The sequence below is a fragment of the Ranitomeya imitator genome, chromosome 5 (assembly GCF_032444005.1).
Source record: "Ranitomeya imitator isolate aRanImi1 chromosome 5, aRanImi1.pri, whole genome shotgun sequence".
NCBI lineage: Eukaryota > Metazoa > Chordata > Amphibia > Anura > Dendrobatidae > Ranitomeya > Ranitomeya imitator.
This window is the reverse complement of record NC_091286.1, coordinates 89,191,211-89,209,873: the sequence shown is the minus strand read 5'-3', so window position 1 is coordinate 89,209,873 and position 18,663 is coordinate 89,191,211. Positions and strand designations below refer to the sequence as shown.

Here is an 18,663-nt window from a genome sequence, read left to right as displayed (position 1 = left end):
ACACCCAGACAGCGCGCCTGCTGCCGAGGTGTTATTATGGTGCCACCCACAGAGAGGGAAATGTCAGATTTAGGGAGGTTAGTAGATGGTGGGAGCAGAAGAAGTTCAGTTTTGGAGAGGTTGAGTTTCAGATAGAGAGCGGACATGATGTTGGAGACTGCGGACAGACAGTCAGTGGCGTTCTGCAGTACAGCGGGGGTAAGGTCAGGGGATGACGTATATAGTTGTGTGTCGTCGGCATAAAGATGGTACTGAAAGCCAAATCTGCTGATGGTCTGTCCAATTGGGGCCGTGTAGAGAGAGAACAGAAGGGGGCCAAGGACTGAGCCCTGAGGTACCCCAACAGTGAGAGGAAGAGGAGATGAAGTGGAACCAGAGAACAGAACACTGAAGGAGCGGTCAGAAAGGTAGGAGGAGAACCAGGAGAGAGCAGTGTCCTTAATGCCTAGTGACTGGAGCCTAGAGAGAAGGAGAGGGTGGTCAACAGTGTCAAAGGCTGCAGAAAGATCGAGAAGAATGAGCAGAGAATGGTCACCATTACGTTTTGCTGTCAGAAGGTCATTGGTCACTTTGATCAGTGCAGTTTCTGTCGAATGTAGGGGGCAGAAACCGGACTGTGAAGGGTCTAGGAGGGAGTGAGTGGAGAGGTAACGGGTAAGGCGGGAGTATATCAGGCGCTCCAAGAGTTTAGAGATGAAGGGGAGATTGGAGACCGGTCTGTAGTTGTTTGTGCAGGATGGGTCGAGGGTGGGTTTCTTTAGTAAAGGAGTAATGATAGAGTGTTTGAAGGAGGAGGGGAAAATGCCAGAGGAGAGGGAGAGATTAAAGATTGTAGTTAGGTGACTTGTGACAACTGGAGAGAGAGACTGGAGGAGATGTGAGGGAATGGGGTCGGTAGTGCATGTAGTCGGACGAGAAGAGGAGAGGAGCTTGGAGACTTCTTCTTCTGTGATGGGATCAAATGTGGAGAGTGAGCCAGGGGCAATGAGGGGAGGGATGGGAGTCACTGAACTTAGTTGTTGGGAGTGGATTTCCTGACGGATATTGTCTATTTTCTCTATAAAGTGGGAGGCCAGGTCACCAGCACAAATATCTGTGATAGGGGCTTGTGCTTTTGGCCTGAGGAGGGAGTAAAAGGTGTCAAAAAGTTTCTTGGGGTTGTTGGATAGTGAGGAGATCAGAGTGGTAAAGTAGGTCTGTTTAGCGAAGTGAAGGGCAAAGTTATAGGTCCTTAACATAAATTTGAAGTGTATGAAGTCTTCTGGTGTGCGTGTTTTCCTCCATAAGCGTTCAGCACACCTAGAGCATCGCTGGAGAAATCGGGTTTGCGATGTAAGCCAGGGCTGTTTTATTCTGTGTTTGGAGGTTCTGAGGGTGAGGGGAGATACTTGGTCAAGGGTGCTTCTAAGAGTGTCATTGAAGTGATGTACAGCCAGATCAGGACAGGAAAAGGAAGAGATTGGGGACAATGATGAGCATAGGGAGTCTGAAAGTGTAAGAGGGTTAATGGCTTGTAGATTTCTGACTGAATGGTGTGTAGGAGGGTGCTGGGGTGAGCGAGGATATGTGAGTGTGAAGGAGAGAATGTTGTGGTCAGAGAGGGGAAGCGGTGAGTTATCTAGGTAGGAGATTGAGCAGAGCCGGGCAAAAGCCAGGTCCAGGGTGTTACCGTCTTTGTGTGTTTCAGAGGTTGAGAGCTGTGATCAGACGATCGCTGTTTCAAGTCTCCTAAGGAGACCAAAAAGAAAAGGGAATGTAAAAAAAAAGCTTTGAAAAATATGAAAAAACCCACATCACCCCATTTTGCCCCCTTGAAAATAAAGATATAAAAAAAATTAAAAAAAATATACATACAGTTAGGGCCAGAAATATTTGGACAGTGACACAAGTTTTGTTATTTTAGCTGTTTACAAAAACATGTTCAGAAATGCAATTATATATATAATATGGGCTGAAAGTGCACACTCCCAGCTGCAATATGATAGTTTCCACATCCAAATCGGAGAAAGGGTTTAGGAATCATAGCTCTGTAATGCATAGCGTCCTCTTTTTCAAGGGACCAAAAGTAATTGGACAATGGACTCTAAGGGCTGCAATTAACTCTGAAGGCGTCTCCCTCGTTAACCTGTAATCAATGAAGTAGTTAAAAGGTCAGGGGTGGATTCCAGGTGTGTGGTTTTGCATTTGGAAGCTGTTGCTGTGAGCAGACAACATGCGGTCAAAGGAACTCTCAATTGAGGTGAAGCAGAACATCCTGAGGCTGAAAAAAAAGAAAAAATCCATCAGAGAGATAGCAGACATGCTTGGAGTAGCAAAATCAACAGTTGGGTACATTCTGAGAAAAAAGGAATTGACTGGTGAGCTTGGGAACTCAAAAAGGCCTGGGCGTCCACGGATGACAACAGTGGTGGATGATCGCCGCATACTTAATTTGGTGAAGAAGAACCCGTTCACAACATCAACTGAAGTCCAGAACACTCTCAGTGAAGTAGGTGTATCTGTCTCTAAGTCAACAGTAAAGAGAAGACTCCATGACAGTAAATACAAAGGGTTCACATCTAGATGCAAACCATTCATCAACACCAAAAATAGACAGGCCAGAGTTAAATTAGCAGAAAAACACCTCAAGAAGCCAGCTCAGTTCTGGAAAAGTATTCTATGGACAGATGAGACAAAGATCAACCTGTACTAGAATGATGGGAAGAAAAAAGTTTGAAGAGGAAAGGGAACGGCACATGATCCAAGGCACACCACATCCTCTGTAAAACATGGTGGAGGCAACGTGATGGCATGGGCATGCATGGCTTTCAATGGCACTGGGTCACTTGTGTTTATTGATGACATAAGAGCAGACAAGAGTAGCCGGATGAATTCTGAAGTGTAACGGGAAATACATTCAGCCCAGATTCAGCCAAATGCTGCAAAGTTGATTGGACGGCGCTTCATAGTACAGATGGACAATGACCCCAAGCATACAGCCAAAGCTACCCAGGAGTTCATGAGTGCCAAAAAGTGGAACATTCTGCAATGGCCAAGTCAATCTCCAGATCTAAACCCAATTGAGCATGCATTTCACTTGCTCAAATCCAGACTTAAGACGGAAAGACCCACAAACAAGCAAGACCTGAAGGCTGCGGCTGTAAAGGCCTGGCAAAACATTAAGAAGGAGGAAACCCAGCGTTTGGTGATGTCCATGGGTTCCAGACTTAAGGCAGTGATTGCCTCCAAAGGATTTGCAACAAAATATTGAAAATAAAAATATTTTGTTTGGGTTATGTTTATTTGTCCAATTACTTTTGACCTCCTAAAATGTGGAGTGTTTGTAAAGAAATGTGTACAATTCCTACATTTTCTATCAGATATTTTTGTTCAACCCTTCAAATTAAACGTTACAATCTGCACTTGAATTCTGTTGTAGAGGTTTCATTTCAAATCCAATGTGGTGGCATGCAGAGCCCAACTCGCGAAAATTGTGTCACTGTCCAAATATTTCTGGCCCTAACTGTATGTGGTATCGCTCTGATCAGAAAGGTCTTGTCTATTAAAATATAGAAACAATTAACTCAATCAGTAAAAAACAAAATTTATTTTTTTGGGTCTTCGGAATTTCACAAAAAATGCTGTAACAAGCAATCAAAAAGTCAAATATATCCAAAAATGTTATTAAAAATTTCATATTGCCCATCAAAAAATAAGCCATCACACAGCTCCATCAGTTAAAAAATAAAAGTGTTACTAGTCTCAGAAAATGGCAACAAAACCCAAAAAGTGTTTTTTCAAACGGCTACATTTTTTTACCACTAAAATAATTAAAAAAGGGGCATCTTGGGTATTGCCGTAATCGTATTGATGAAGAGTATGATATTGAAAGTTCAACTTTACCACAATATTTACATTGTATAAACAACTGAAAAAAAAACAATGTCAGAATTGCATTTGCATGGTAAAATGATTAGTGTCCTTCAAAACTCGTATCACAAAAAAGCAAGGCCTTGTATCTCTATGTGGGCCGAAAAATAAAAGAGTTATGGCTCTGGGAAGAAGGGGAGGAAATAAAGGAAACATAAAAATGGAAATAGCCGCGGTGTGAAGGGGTTAGCCTATAAAATACTGTACAATGCAAATTCATTGCAAGTTTACACAAGTATTATCTTCATTGGAAAACCAATAACCCAGTAATGATTAATGATTTCTGAGTGGCATATTGTCCTACTATGAAAAATTGATCATAAAGTTAGCTATAAAATGTAGTCAACAGTGAAGTACAGTAAGTAAATAGTATGCATTAATAATAAAATTATAAGGCATGAATCTCTTACCTTTCTTGCCTGTCGCTAAGATAAAGGCCAAGAGTCTCTTCTAATTGCCAGATCTATGGCAAAGTTTATTAAAGGTCAATATTTATTAAACACGATGTCAATAGTTGAAAGTGCTGCTGGTTATTTACTGCGCCGCGCAACACTAAATATGGTAATAAATTGTAACCTAAATTGTAGTCTACGATGAACACTAATGAGAAAAACCATCCTATCTTTAGGGAGAAGTGCTGAAAAGACTTTCCTATAATAGAACATGTGTTGCTGATTCTAGAACTTCTAACAGCCCGTATTAAAATTTGTGCAGCTGAGGTACAGTAATGATACTAATGCTTCAAACAAAATAGTGGAAAGTGACAGACCCCAGAGGAATCTGCAAGGATCTATTAATATTAAAATACATATTCATGGAAAAGTTGCCTCTGCTTTTAAAAAAAGTTAGCATTTGTACAAACATGAATATTTTGCTTAAAAAAATCTTCAAAGGTTAAACAGAAAACGGTGTTCAATTTGCAAATAGGTAACAGTCTAAAGATGTACAGTACAAAATTATGTGTTTATATTTCTTTTAATATATCATTGCATCATTTTCATACCTAATTTTCCTTTAGAGCTTCAAATCTCCCATATAGACGAAGAATGTAAAACACAGCCTGCCTCTATAGGGAGCCACTGCATCCCATCTGGATTCCGAGCTTTGTAGTATGCAGTAAGCTACTGAGCTCCCTCTAGTGGTGGCTGTAGTTAGCCTACATGTTATGTTTTAAAGCTTCTGCATATTTCTTCTGCGGATTTAACATTTTGTCCATGGATGGATGTCTGTTAATTATGAAGACGACTCCAGTTTTAGCTACTTATCTTAAATTACATGGCAAGCCTCTTTAAGTTCAAACATTAACTTATAGGGTAGCTATCACCAACAGATGGTGCAATAAAGCAAGCTTTCTTCCTCACATAGGGGAGCTAATTTACATAGTTAAAAAGAGAAAATCCAGAGGAACCAATGGGATTGGCGTTTTTGCACTACACCAGAGGAATTAGAGACTAAGGGACCAAATATATGGGAAAGAGCCCTTAGGAGGTTAAATAATTAATATCAATGTATTCTTCAAAATATGTGTCTCATAGGTCAGAAAATGGTTAATGTTAGGGTCAAAAAATAAATTAGTAGTACATATGACTAAATATGTTACTACAGTATTTGATTTTATTTCGGGCCGAAATAAATATTTTTGCTAACTTTAAGATTGAAAATGAAATATAGAACAGTATAATCTCTCAAACAGTTGGATATTCCCAGTAAGCTAGAGTACGGCGTGCATTAGTCTCTGATGATGATTCAGTATTTGAAAGTCAAAAGCTTTTGCCGTTAACAATACACTGACTTGTATGTGTAGGAGGAAACTCAATGTTGTATAACAAATGTTGTTTGGGAAATCTATGTGTCATGGTTTTTACATTGCAAAAAAAGAAATGTCAGAAATATTGCCAAGAAATTTGTGAATATATGAAATGCTGTATGCGGAAATTCATTTAGTTATATTAAGTTGTATATACTGTCTTTCTAAAATATGAAACCCTCTTTATGAATGTTGAAACGTGTTTCTGTAAATGTCTATAGCACTATTGGTTGTCTTAAAGGGTTTTTTTCATAATCCATCTTTTGGAGCAGCATTCCCCATTTTCACGGCTTTCTATTCATAAGGGTGGATTACTCCTGATTGACTGACAGTTCAAGGAACCAATATGGTTGTGCCATTGGTAGTGTTGAGCGATACCATCCGATACTTGAAAGTATCGGTATCGGATAGTATCGGCCGATACCCGAAAAGTATCGGATATTACTGATACCCGATACCAATACAAGTCAATGGGACACCAAGTATCGGAAGGTATCCTGATGGTTCCCAGGGTCTGAAGGAGAGGAAACTCTCCTTCAGGCCCTGGGATCCATATAAATGTGTAAAATAAAGAATTAAAATAAAAAATATTGATACACTTACCTCTCCGGAGGCCCCTGGACATCACCACTGGTAACCGGCAGCCTTCTTTGCTTAAAATGAGCGCGTTTAGGGCCTTCCATGACATCACGGCTTCTGATTGGTCGCGTGCCGCTCATGTGACCGCCACGCGACCAATCACAAGCCGTGACGTCATTCTCAGGTCCTAAATTCCTAGAATGAGGAGTTTAGGGCCTGAGAATAACGTCGCGGCTTGTGATTGGTCGCGTGGCGGTCACATGAGCGGCACACGACCACTCAGAAGCCGTGACGTCATGGAAGGCTCTAAACGCGCTCATTTTAAGCAAAGAAGGCTGCCGGTTACCAGCGGTGTTGTCCAGGGGCCTCCGGAGAGGTAAGTATATCAATATTTTTTATTTTAATTTTTTATTTTACACATTAATATGGATTCGATATCGATTCCCGATACCACAAAAGTATCGGAACTCGGTATCGGAATTCCGATACCGCAAGTATCGGCCGATACCCGATACTTGCGGTATCGGAATGCTCAACACTAGCCATTGGTCTTGGCTGTGAATAGAGATAGGCGAACCCGAACAGTAAAGTTAGGTGTCCGTACCGAACACCTACTGTTCGGCCATGGACACCGAACATTGACTTCACAATAAAGTCCATGTTACTGTTCAGGTTTGGCTGCCCGAACCACAGGGTGTTTGTCACGCTGTCATGTGCATGGCAGCATGGCAAACATTGCTTCTGATTGGCGGTGAAATCATCCTCGCCGGTCAGAGAGCTGCGGTTCCCATGCTGTCAAAAGACAGCGGGAGCACACAGCTGTGATCAGAGGTATAAAGTTTACCTCTGGTCACTGGTGTCGGCTGATGGGACAACTGCTCCCATTATCTGACACTTGCTGCCGCTAATAACAGCAAGAGCAGGAGCGATGGATGGGAGTAAATAAATAATTTTAAAAAATTATTTTGTTAACCAGCCAGGCAAAACTCACAGCTGGGCGCTGCAACCCTCAGCTCCAAGCTTGAGCAAGGCTAATTTTCAAAAATATAGGGGTCCTCACGCAATATTTTTTAATTATTTAAATAAATATTTTAAAAAATGACGTGGGATCCCCCCTCATTTTTGACAACCAACCTTGTTGAAGCAGACACCTGGGGGCTGATATTCTCAGGCTGGTAAAAGGCCATGGATATTGGCCCCCAGCTTAAAAATAGGAGCCCGTAGCTGTCCAGAAAAGGCACATTTATTTAATGCACCAATTCTGGTACTTTGCCAGACTCTTCCCACTTGCCCTGTAGGACTGATAAGTGAGGTTCATTTTTGTGGGGTTGATATCACCTTTGACTGTCAGGTGACATCAAGCCCACAGCTTAGTAATGGAGAGGCTTCTATAAGACAGCTATCCATTACTAATCCTATAGTTGTATGGTAAATAAACACACAGCCAGAATAAAGTCCTTTAGTTGATAAAATGACCCAGACTCCTTTAATAATCTCAATTAAACCATACTCACGATCTCGACTAATTCCACCGAAGCCCTCAATCTCCTGTAATAAATGAAAAATAATAAAACAGCAATATGCCATACCTGTCCATCGTTGTGTCCCACGCCATAATCCATCTCAGGGGGAGAAATAGTTTCAACCTGGATGGTGCCAAGATGAGACCGTTCAGGCTGAGAACCACTGGGGAATGAACTGCTGTGAGTGCAGCCTCAGTGACTGGAGGTGACATCATCAAGGATATGTACATTCACTGAGGCTTCGTTCCCAGCCGGGCTGAACTATGGTGACTTTGGTGAGATCCACGCTAGCAGTGTGAGAAAAACTGCCAGCCCACGGTTCTGCAGTTGTGGTCATGTAAAAGATTGTTTCCTCCTATGCATGACAAAGCTCAGATGTTGAACTCCACCATCTCCATTCCACGGCCACAGAAATGTTGCCTTTCCGTGTGGTAGATACAGAAGGTTTACGAAAACTGATGGCCGTCGCAGTCCCTCAGTACCAATTACCCAGTCGCTATTACTTTTCTATGAAAGCTGTGCCTGCGCCACACCAGCATGTTGCAAACAACATCATCCATTCATTGACAAATTCTCTGTCTGCCAGGGTGCATTTCACCACAGACACTTGGATAAGTAAGCATGGCCAAGGGCACTACATCTCGCTGACAGGGCACTGGGTGAATCTGATGGCTGTGGGGACAGGCGCTGCTCCACAAGCCTTGGAATCATCAAGGCTTGCAGGACAAACCCCTACATTTAGCAGTGCTTCTGCCTTCTCTATCTCCTCTAGGGCCTCCACCTGCACCCTCAACCTTTGCCTTAATGGGACATACGTTCCAACAGTGCAGAGTGAACCCCCAACACCTCTGTACTGCTCAGCCAGGGCTCACCGCAATCAGGCAGTATTAAAATTGATATGCCTTGGAGATTGCAGTCATACAGCTGAAGAGTTGAGGACAGCTCTCCAGGCTGAGTTTGATCAATGGCTCCGCTGAACCTGCATCCAGGGAAGACCGTATCTGATAACTGTGCAACTTGGTGGCAGGTTCGCACCTGGTGGCGGCCCTGCGGCGAGGCAAACTCACACATGTACCTTACATGGCTCATGTCCTCATCCTGGTGGTACAGGGTTTCCTCAGCCATGATCCTGGCCTTGGCGAGCTGCTCCAGAAAGCACATACGCTGTTTGCTCATTTCTGCTGTTCGCACCCCTCTGCTCATTGACTTGCATCGATACAGAGGTCTTTTTCCATGCCAGTTAACAGGTTGATAAGCAATGTGTTGACACTGTGGAATTCCACTCTGCACATGTTGCTGCGACTGTGGCAGCAGCAAAAAGTCCTGAAGCAGTGTGTCGTGTCGTATAGCCTTGGCCAACGCAGTACGGGCGTGGTGCATATCACATTTACAGAATGGGTACAGATTAATGACCTCTGCACCCTTCTGCACAGTTTTGAAATGGCTACTAAGGTGATTATCGCTGATGATGCCATCATCAGCATCACTATTCAGGTCATCTATATGCTGGAGAAGACATTGAATAGCCTGCGGGAGGAGATGGTGGTCTCAGAAGAGGAGAAAGCAGAGGAGGATGCGGAAGGGATAACATTGTCTCTAAGTTCAAGACTGTCGTCAAACAGGTGCCAAGGGAGGGTGGATTACTGTGATCGAAGGTGGCTGGTGGTAACAGACAAACTGCTATCGAATGTGCAAGATCCGAAGAACAAATGGAGGAGGAAGAGGTGATGGGCGAGCAACTGTCAGATGAAGAGGATAATCCTCCCCTCTCTGTTGTTCGTGGTTGGCAGGAGGGGACGGAGGAATCAGACCTCATTGCTACCCAGCCACCAACCCAGCATAAGTTTTGACCTCATGGTAGAGCCCAACATATGAGTTTCTTCTTGTTGCACTATCTGCAACATGATCCCCGTATAGTTATGATTAGGAATAATGCTGACTACTGGGTTGTCACTTTATTAGATCCATATTATAAAACCAAATTTTAACAGATGATTCCCACCCTAGAAAGGGACCCGCGAATGCTGGAGTATCAAAACATGCTTTTACACAACTTTAAGAGACCTTTTCCCCCAAGACAGCAGTGAAGCACACTGTTCGCATCGCCACTGTAGACTTCTAATCTTCAGCACGTCAATTCTTCAGCTCCAAAACATTAACAGCAACAGTAGCAGTGGTTGACGTGGAAGAAGCAATTTTTATGAGTCCTTTGACACTTTTTTTTGACCAACTTGTGCACCAGCACATCAGAGTCCAAGTCTTATACATGGTGAATGAATGGAGAGGAAAGTGCAGGAGTATCTAGAACTAAATATCAATACCATGAGAGAGGGTTTGGACCCTTTCACATTTTGGTCTTCCAAAATTGATGAGTGGCCTGAGCTTGCCTCACACGCCTTGTAGGTTTTATCTTGCCCGGCAGCCAGCGTTCTCTCAGAACGTGTCTTCAGCACTGCTGGTAGTGTCCAGACAAATAAGCACAGCCAGCTGTCCCGTGAAAGTGTAAACCGCCTAACTTTCATTAAGATGAGCAAGCCATGGATCTCCAAGGACATTTTGCACCCAATTGCAGACTGTACAGATTAGGTGATATTGCATTTTTTAGTGTGATGCATTAATGTCATGTAACTGCACTCTGCGATATCTTTAGTGTGGCTTCTGTGCCCCCTGTGGCTGCTGCTGATGATGTTAACAATCATGGTTGGTCTACATCTGCTGGGTTAGCTGTAGTGTAAGACATGTCTGTTTCAATTATACTATTTATATTCTCGGGACAGTTATTCCACTTCGGTGGTGTCAGGCACTCAGTTTTTAAAATGTGAACACTCCTGGTTGGGTGTTCATCTGCTGTATTGGGTGTAGTGGAAGACCTGTTGGTCCCTATTACACAATTTCTACTGTGGTGAAATCTAAGCCACTTTGGTGGTGTCTGCCAATTATTTTTGGAAATGTGAACACTCCTGGTTGGGTCTCCTTTAAGCGTGTTGCCTGTAGCAGTGTGCCTTCGAGACCGTCAGGCCTCCACTTCCTTGGACTCAACTATTTTTGTTACTATACTTACATTTTTCTGACAATGGTAGTCTAGAAAACTGATACAGTATGTGTGCCAGCTGACTGTGGCTCAGCATGAAAGCAGGTAGAAGTGTTGCATGTGGAATCAGTGCAAAGGGGCCCTACACCAATCCCTCACCCACCTCGTCTTACTGTGATGTTCAATTGAAAGCTGCAAATGCTGTCCCAGACCCTGATACCTCATGCTTGGCTGATTGCTGCAGTGCCATGCTAAAACCTGCACTGTGGGTGCATTAAGGCCACTTTCCTGTTATCTGTCCCTCATTTGATGTGTTTTGGCAGCATTTAGGGCCATTATAAGGTGTTGTACATGTGTTTGTTTTTGCCTCACTTAGACGAACGTAATTCAAACCGAACATTGAAATATTCGTTCATCTCTAATTATCACACGTATAAATGCAATACGTGAAAAACACGGCTAGCATTCATATGTTAAAAAGGCTGCAGTGGCAGGTTATTTTCACTGTGCATTATCATATATGTTTCTGATGATGTGCTGTTTCAGTCACCAGACATTTGCAGTCACCTAAATTATGTACTCCATAGGATAAGTGATAAGTTACTGTTCAGTGGGTGTCTGACTTCTGAACCTTGCACCAATTGTCAGAGCGGGGAATGCCTGACCACTAGGGTTGAGCGACCCTTACTTTTTTAGGGTCGAGTCAGGTTTCGCGAAACCCGACTATCTCTAAAGTCGAGTCGAGTGAAATCGGCCGATTATGGCGAAAAGTCGGGGATCGACCGAAACACGAAACCCAATGCAAAGTCAATGGGAATTTTTTTTTTCTCTCTCTCTCTCTCTCTCTCCCCTCCGTCCCTGAACAGAAAAGCTGGTGTTACACATTTCAAATCGCTACAGCGCACAAGCGACAAGATGACGATAGGCGTCCACGCCCCTAAGACCTATGTCATCACTCTGCCCATGCTCCTTCATTGGCTGAAAAAATGGCGCCAAGTGCGTCATACGAAACGTGACTTTGGCGTGAAAGTCGCGTACCGCATGGCCGACCCCACACAGGGATCGGGTCGGGTTTCATGAAACCCGACTTTGCCAAAAGTCGGCAACTTTAGAAAATGAACGATCCGTTTCGCTCAACCCTACTGACCACTGATCCATTCATTCTTGATGAGGCTGCCAGAAAAAGCTGTGCTCAGAGGTCGGCAGCCCCATAGGAAATGAATGAAGTGCAGGTCGCTTCTGCGCACTGTCGCTTCATTTTATTTGGAAAAAAGTTCCCTATGTTGCTTATCAGCAAGGGTCTCAGTAGTCAGATCCCCACTGATCAATAACTTATCACCTATCTTGTGACTAGATGATAACTTGTTGTCACTGGACAACTCCGTTAAGTTATTTTTTTTACTTAAACGAAACCTGTCACCTCATTTGGCCGTTATAGAAACGGTCATCAACTTTCAGGGCTGATATACAGAATTCTACAGGTCCTTCTCAAAAAATTAGCATATAGTGTTAAATTTCATTATTTACCATAATGTAATGATTACAATTAAACTTTCATATATTATAGATTCATTATCCACCAACTGAAATTTGTCAGGTCTTTTATTGTTTTAATACTGATGATTTTGGCATACAACTCCTGATAACCCAAAAAACCTGTCTCAATAAATTAGCATATCAAGAAAAGGTTCTCTAAACGACCTATTACCCTAATCTTCTGAATCAACTAATTAACTCTAAACACATGCAAAAGATACCTGAGGCTTTTATAAACTCCCTGCCTGGTTCATTACTCAAAACCCCCATCATGGGTAAGACTAGCGACCTGACAGATGTCAAGAAGGCCATCATTGACACCCTCAAGCAAGAGAGTAAGACCCAGAAAGAAATTTCTCAACAAATAGGCTGTTCCCAGAGTGCTGTATCAAGGCACCTCACTGGTAAGTCTGTTGGAAGGAAACAATGTGACAGAAAACGCTGTACAACGAGAAGAGGAGACCGGACCCTGAGGAAGATTGTGGAGAAGGACCGATTCCAGACCTTGGGGAACCTGAGGAAGCAGTGGACTGAGTCTGGTGTGGAAACATCCAGAGCCACCGTGCACAGGCGTGTGCAGGAAATGGGCTACAGGTGCCGCATTCCCCAGGTAAAGCCACTTTTGAACCATAAACAGCGGCAGAGGCGCCTGACCTGGGCTACAGAGAAGCAGCACTGGACTGTTGCTAAGTGATCCCAAGTACTTTTTTCTGATGAAAGCAAATTTTGCATGTCATTCGGAAATCAAGGTGCCAGAGTCTGGAGGAAGACTGGGGAGAAGGGAATGCCAAAATGCCTGAAGTCCAGTGTCAAGTACCCACAGTCAGTGATGGTGTGGGGTGCCATGTCAGCTGCTGGTGTTGGTCCACTGTGTTTCATCAAGGGCAGGGTCAATGCAGCTAGCTATCAGGAGATTTTGGAGCACTTCATGCTTCCATCGGCTGAAATGCTTTATGGAGATGAAGATTTCATTTTTCAGCACGACCTGGCACCTGCTCACAGTGCCAAAACCACTGGTAAATGGTTTACTGACCATGGTATTACTGTGCTCAATTGGCCTGCCAACTCTCCTGACCTGAACCCCATAGAGAATCTGTGGGATATTGTGAAGAGAAAGTTGAGAGACGCAAGACCCAACACTCAGGATGAGCTTAAGGCCGCTATTGAAGCATCCTGGGCCTCCATAACATCTCAGCAGTGTCACAGGCTGATTGCCTCCATGCCACGCCGCATTGAAGCAGTCATTTCTGCCAAAGGATTCCCGACCAAGTATTGAGTGCATAACTGAACATTATTATTTGTTGTTTTTTTTGTTTGTTATTAAAAAACACTTTTATTTGATTGGATGGGTGAAATATGCTAATTTATTGAGACAGGTTTTTGGGTTATCAGGAGTTGTATGCCAAAATCATCAGTATTGAAACAATAAAAGACCTGACAAATTTCAGTTGGTGGATAATGAATCTATAATATATGAAAGTTTAATTGTAATCATTACATTATGGTAAATAATGAAATTTAACACTATATGCTAATTTTTTGAGAAGGACCTGTATAATGCTGTAAATCTGCCTCCAACCTGACCTGCAAGAGAGGAAAAATAACTTTTGTAATACTCACCTGCGGGGTGGTGCAGTCCGAAGGGTGTCCCTTTTCTTGGTCTGGCGCCTCCCTTCATCTTCTTGTGATGCCACCCTCCTGCTTGCTTCATGTGAATGGAGTGTCTCCTTGGCACCGCGCTCATGCAAAGGCTCACTTCTCTTCCCTATTGAGGGCACAGCAAAGTACTGCAGTACGCAGGTGGCGGGAAGGATCAAAGAGCCCTGGCACATGTGCAATTCAGTACTTTGCTCTGCCCTCACAAAACTATGTGGATGATGAAGGGACACAACATACACATGAAGACAGCATGTAGATAGGGATCGTAAGAAGATGGGAGGCGCCAGACCAAGACCAGTGACGCCCATCCTACCGGACCGTCCCACGGCTGAGTATAATAAAAGTTATTTTTCTTTTCTTGCAGGTAGTGTTGGGGGCAAATATACAGAATTATAGAATGCTGTATATAAGCCCCGAAATGTGATGGCCATATCTCTTATAGGCCAAACCTGGTGACACATACCTGGTGGAACTTATAATTGCCAGGTATCAATCATGTGTCTTACTAGACAAGCTATTGGTTAGTGGACATTCTGATAATATACACTTTGTGCAGAACTATTAGGCAAGTTGTTTTTTGGATCACATAATACTTTTTATACATGCTGTGCTACTCCAAGCTGTTCAGGAATGAGAGCTAACTACCAATTAAGTAAATCAGGTGATGTGCATCTCTGTAATGAGGAGGGATGTTGACTAATGACATCAAAACCCTATATAAGGTGTGCTAAAGTATTAGGCAACTTTCTTTCCTTTGGCAAAATGGGTCAGAAAAGAGATTTGACAGGCTCTGAAAAGTCCAAAATTGTGAGATGTCTTGCAGAGGGATGCAGCAGTGTTGAAATTGCCAAACTTTTGAAGCGTGATCACCGAACAATCAAGCATTTCATGGCAAATAGCCAACAGGGTCGCAAGAAGCGTGTTGGGCATAAAAGGTGTAAAATGACTGCCCATGAATTGAGGAAAATCAAGCATGAAGCTGCCAAGATGCCATTTGCCACCAGTTTGGCCATATTTCAGAGCTGTAACATTACTGGAGTAACAAAAAGCACAAGGTGTGCGATACTCAGGGACATGGCCAAGGAAAGGAAGGCTGAAAAACGACCACATTTGTACAAGAAACATAAGATAAAACATTAAGACTGGGCCAAGAAACATCTTAAGACTGACTTTCCAAAGGTTCTATGGACTGATGAAATGAGAGTGACACTTGATGGGCCAGATGGATGGGCCAGAGGCTGGATCAGTAAAGGGCAGAGAGCTCCACTCCGACTCAGACGCCAGCAAGGTGGAAGTGGGGTATTGGTATGGGCTGGTCTCATCAAAGATGAACTTGTGGGACATTTTCGGGTTTAGGATGGAGTGAAGCTCAACTCCCAGACCTACTGCCAGTTTCTGGAAGACAAGTTCTTCAAGCAGTGGTGCAGGAAGAAGTTGGTATCGTTCAAGAAAAACATGATTTTCATGCAGTACAATTCTCCGTCACATGCCTCCAACTACTCCACAGCGTGGCTTGCCAGTAAAGGTCTTAAAGAAGAAAAAATAATGACATGGCCCCCTTGTTCACCTGATCTGAGCCCCATTGAGAACCTGTGGTCCCTCATAAAATGTGAGATCTACAGGGAGGGAAAACAGTCCACCTCTCGGAAGTATCTGGGAGGCTGTGGTGGCTGCTGTACGCAATGTTGATCGTAAACAGATCAAGCAACTGACAGAATCTATGGATGGAAGGATGTTGAGTGTCATCATAAAGAAAGGTGGCTATATTGGTCACTATTTTTTTTTTTCGTTTTGTTTTTGCATGTCAGAAATGTTTATTTCTAAATTTTGTGCAGTTATAGGGGTTTACCTGGTGAAAATAAACAAGTGAGATGGGATTATATTTGTTTTTTATTAAGTTGCCTAATAATTCTGCACAGTAATAGTTACCTGCGCAGATATCCTCCTAAGATAGCTAAATAAAAAAAACCACTCCAACTTACAAAAATATTAAGCTTTAATATTTATGAGTCTTTTGGGTTGATTGAGAACATAGTTGTTGATCAATAATAATAATAATCCTCTAAAATACAACTTGCCTAATAATTCTGCACGCAGTGTAATTCTTTGAGTGCAGAATTTAGGGCCCCACTTTTATTTTTTTCCCAGGGTCCTACTTTGTTTAAAACTGGCCCTGCTTAGTGATCATGGGAGTTTTGGAGATTGAAATGTAATTTTAATAAAAGTTCTTTACACTTTTTTAATCATCAGATGACTCTACGTTTAGTGAAGAGACTGTGACGATTAATGAGTTACGTGTATAGAGAAATGAATTGTAAAACACTAAGGTTAGCATATGGAAGAACATACCATAAAGACAGTCTTTATGGAATATGGTAAGGGGTAGAAGTGTCCAGCTTGACTTTGCCTAATTTTATTTCTTTGGGGGCTTCTTAAACATGTGTAGGCTCCATTGTAACATTATCAAAGATTGGAAAATGCTAGATTTTTCCTCTTTTCTAAATGGAATGGTGAGGGGTAGCTGAAAACCCTATGCCCTCTCAATTGAGATGGCCGAGTTTTGAAAGCAAAAAGGAAAAGAGAGTATCAGTTATATGTTACATGTATATTCATTTTTGATTTTACAGTTCCATGGTTGTCCTATCATTGTCTTATCCTGAGGTTAGAGAAAAAAGCTAAGTATGGTAAACTTTTTTATTTTCATTTTAGTTTGCTAATATACATTTTTTCTTTTCTCTTCCAGGTTGTGTGGAGGAAACTTGGAGATGCTGCCGGTTCATGTCCTGGAATTAGAAATCTTTCTGGCAATCAGTACAAAGGACCAATGTAGAGCGAAATGCATATTGTCCAAAACCTTGCGGAAAAAAATAAAAAATAAAATTATGGTGTTTCTAGTGAAAAATAGTACAAAAGTACTCATAAATGTAAAGCCCCAGGCATATTAATGTCTGAATTTATCACTGTATAGATTTATAACATGGCACAAATTGTCAAAATAATAAGCTGCAAATCTATTCTTTAAAATAAAAAAAAATTCACTTCTTATTAGCACATAAATATCTTCTGATGGCACAGTTGTTGAAAACCAAAAAGAAAAGTAAACCTTTATTTAAAAAATGTTTTATTCCATTGAATTAAATATATTAATAAAACATAAGAAGTTCTACCATGATTATGGTAAAAAAAATATTGTAGCGCAACAAAATGTTTGCATATTCTATATAGTAATGGTAATTGGTAATTTTGATGTAATGAAAATATGACATAAAAGTATTGATTTATTATTTGTACTGTACAATATAAAATACTATTAGCACACCAGGCGCCTGGGGTTCATCTCCTATAGTATTACCTATAATAAAATTTAATATATCACATCCTATTTCATTACAAAAGCTTTCAAAATTGTATTATAAGGAGACTTCCTTTTGTTCCTACCTATATCCTCATTCTAAAAATGGTGCTGCACAATCGTGACGTGGGCATGCCAAAGTGCTCTAGCTTGTATTATTTTTTTCAATACTTATTTAATAATTTTAAGATTTTTTTGTTTACTAATGTGTTTATTTCTTTTTTATCTAGATCTTACTTTATTCATAATTTATGTATTTATATTTCTATTGCTAATTTAAATTTCCTGATTAGTTGTGTAGAGGTGCTAATATCATGCTGATTTCTTTCAGCGAACATGATAAATTAAAGGTATATACAAAAAAATTAATGTAATTATAATGAAAAAAAAAACATTGTTTTTGATATGTTACATAATTTCAGATAACCAATGGGACCACTGTTGACTTTCAGATGTAAATTATTATTTCAAAAGTTAAATTTTAAAATTCTAGATTGTATTGGTAATTTCTATCTTTTTACAGTTTGGGTTTGTTTTTATAAGTTGGAAAAAAAAATGAAAATTGCACTCAAGCTTATCTTGCAAATCATTCATTGAAAGAAAGATTTTCAAATATACAAAGCATGACCTTCCATTATTGAACTGCTAAATGCTTTTAATCAGATTGCCTAAGTATTGACCAAAAGGTGCCATAGATGTGTGTAGTTGAATTTCTTCATATGTTAAAATCATTAGGTTGTGTGTAGTTAAATACTTTGATAGATGTTTGATGTGTTCAAACTGCTATGATAGTTTCTTGTATGAATGTGCAACAGGCTTGTTAAAATATATAGTTGCTTATTTTTTCACTTTAAGTATATAATAGGAATGCAACAATCTTCTATTTTGAAAAATATAATATTAAATATATCAACCTACAGTATTTCAAAAATCCAATTTTATGAAACTAGAACATGAATATTATGTACAAAGAAAATTTGGTATTTTGTAACAAGCTATATATAGCACATAAAGTGCATTTGTCCGTGGAAAGAAACCTGCTTTTTATGAAGTCTTTGATACATTATCACTAGTGTTGAGCATTCCGATACTGCAAGTATCGGGTATCGGCCAACACTTGCTGTATCGGAATTCTGATACCGAGTTCCGATATTTTTGTGATATCGGAAATCGGAGTGTGCGGTGCGTATGGTTCCAAGGGTCTGGAGGAGAGGAAACTCTCCTTCAGGCCCTGGGATCCATAATAATGTAAAAAATAAAGAATTTA

The 18,663-nt window shown here is 41.3% G+C and overlaps 1 protein-coding gene across 1 annotated transcript in view; it reads left to right on the top strand.

Annotated features, from left to right (window-relative positions):
* Positions 1-17,778, top strand: part of CCDC85A (coiled-coil domain containing 85A) — a 497,193-nt gene extending 479,415 nt beyond the window's left edge. The window contains exon 3 of the mRNA XM_069768914.1: positions 16,788-17,778. Coding sequence (XP_069625015.1) covers positions 16,788-16,837 — 50 coding nt within the window. The 3' untranslated portion in view covers positions 16,838-17,778. The remainder of the gene's footprint in view (positions 1-16,787) is intronic.
* Positions 17,779-18,663: the final 885 nt, after the last annotated feature.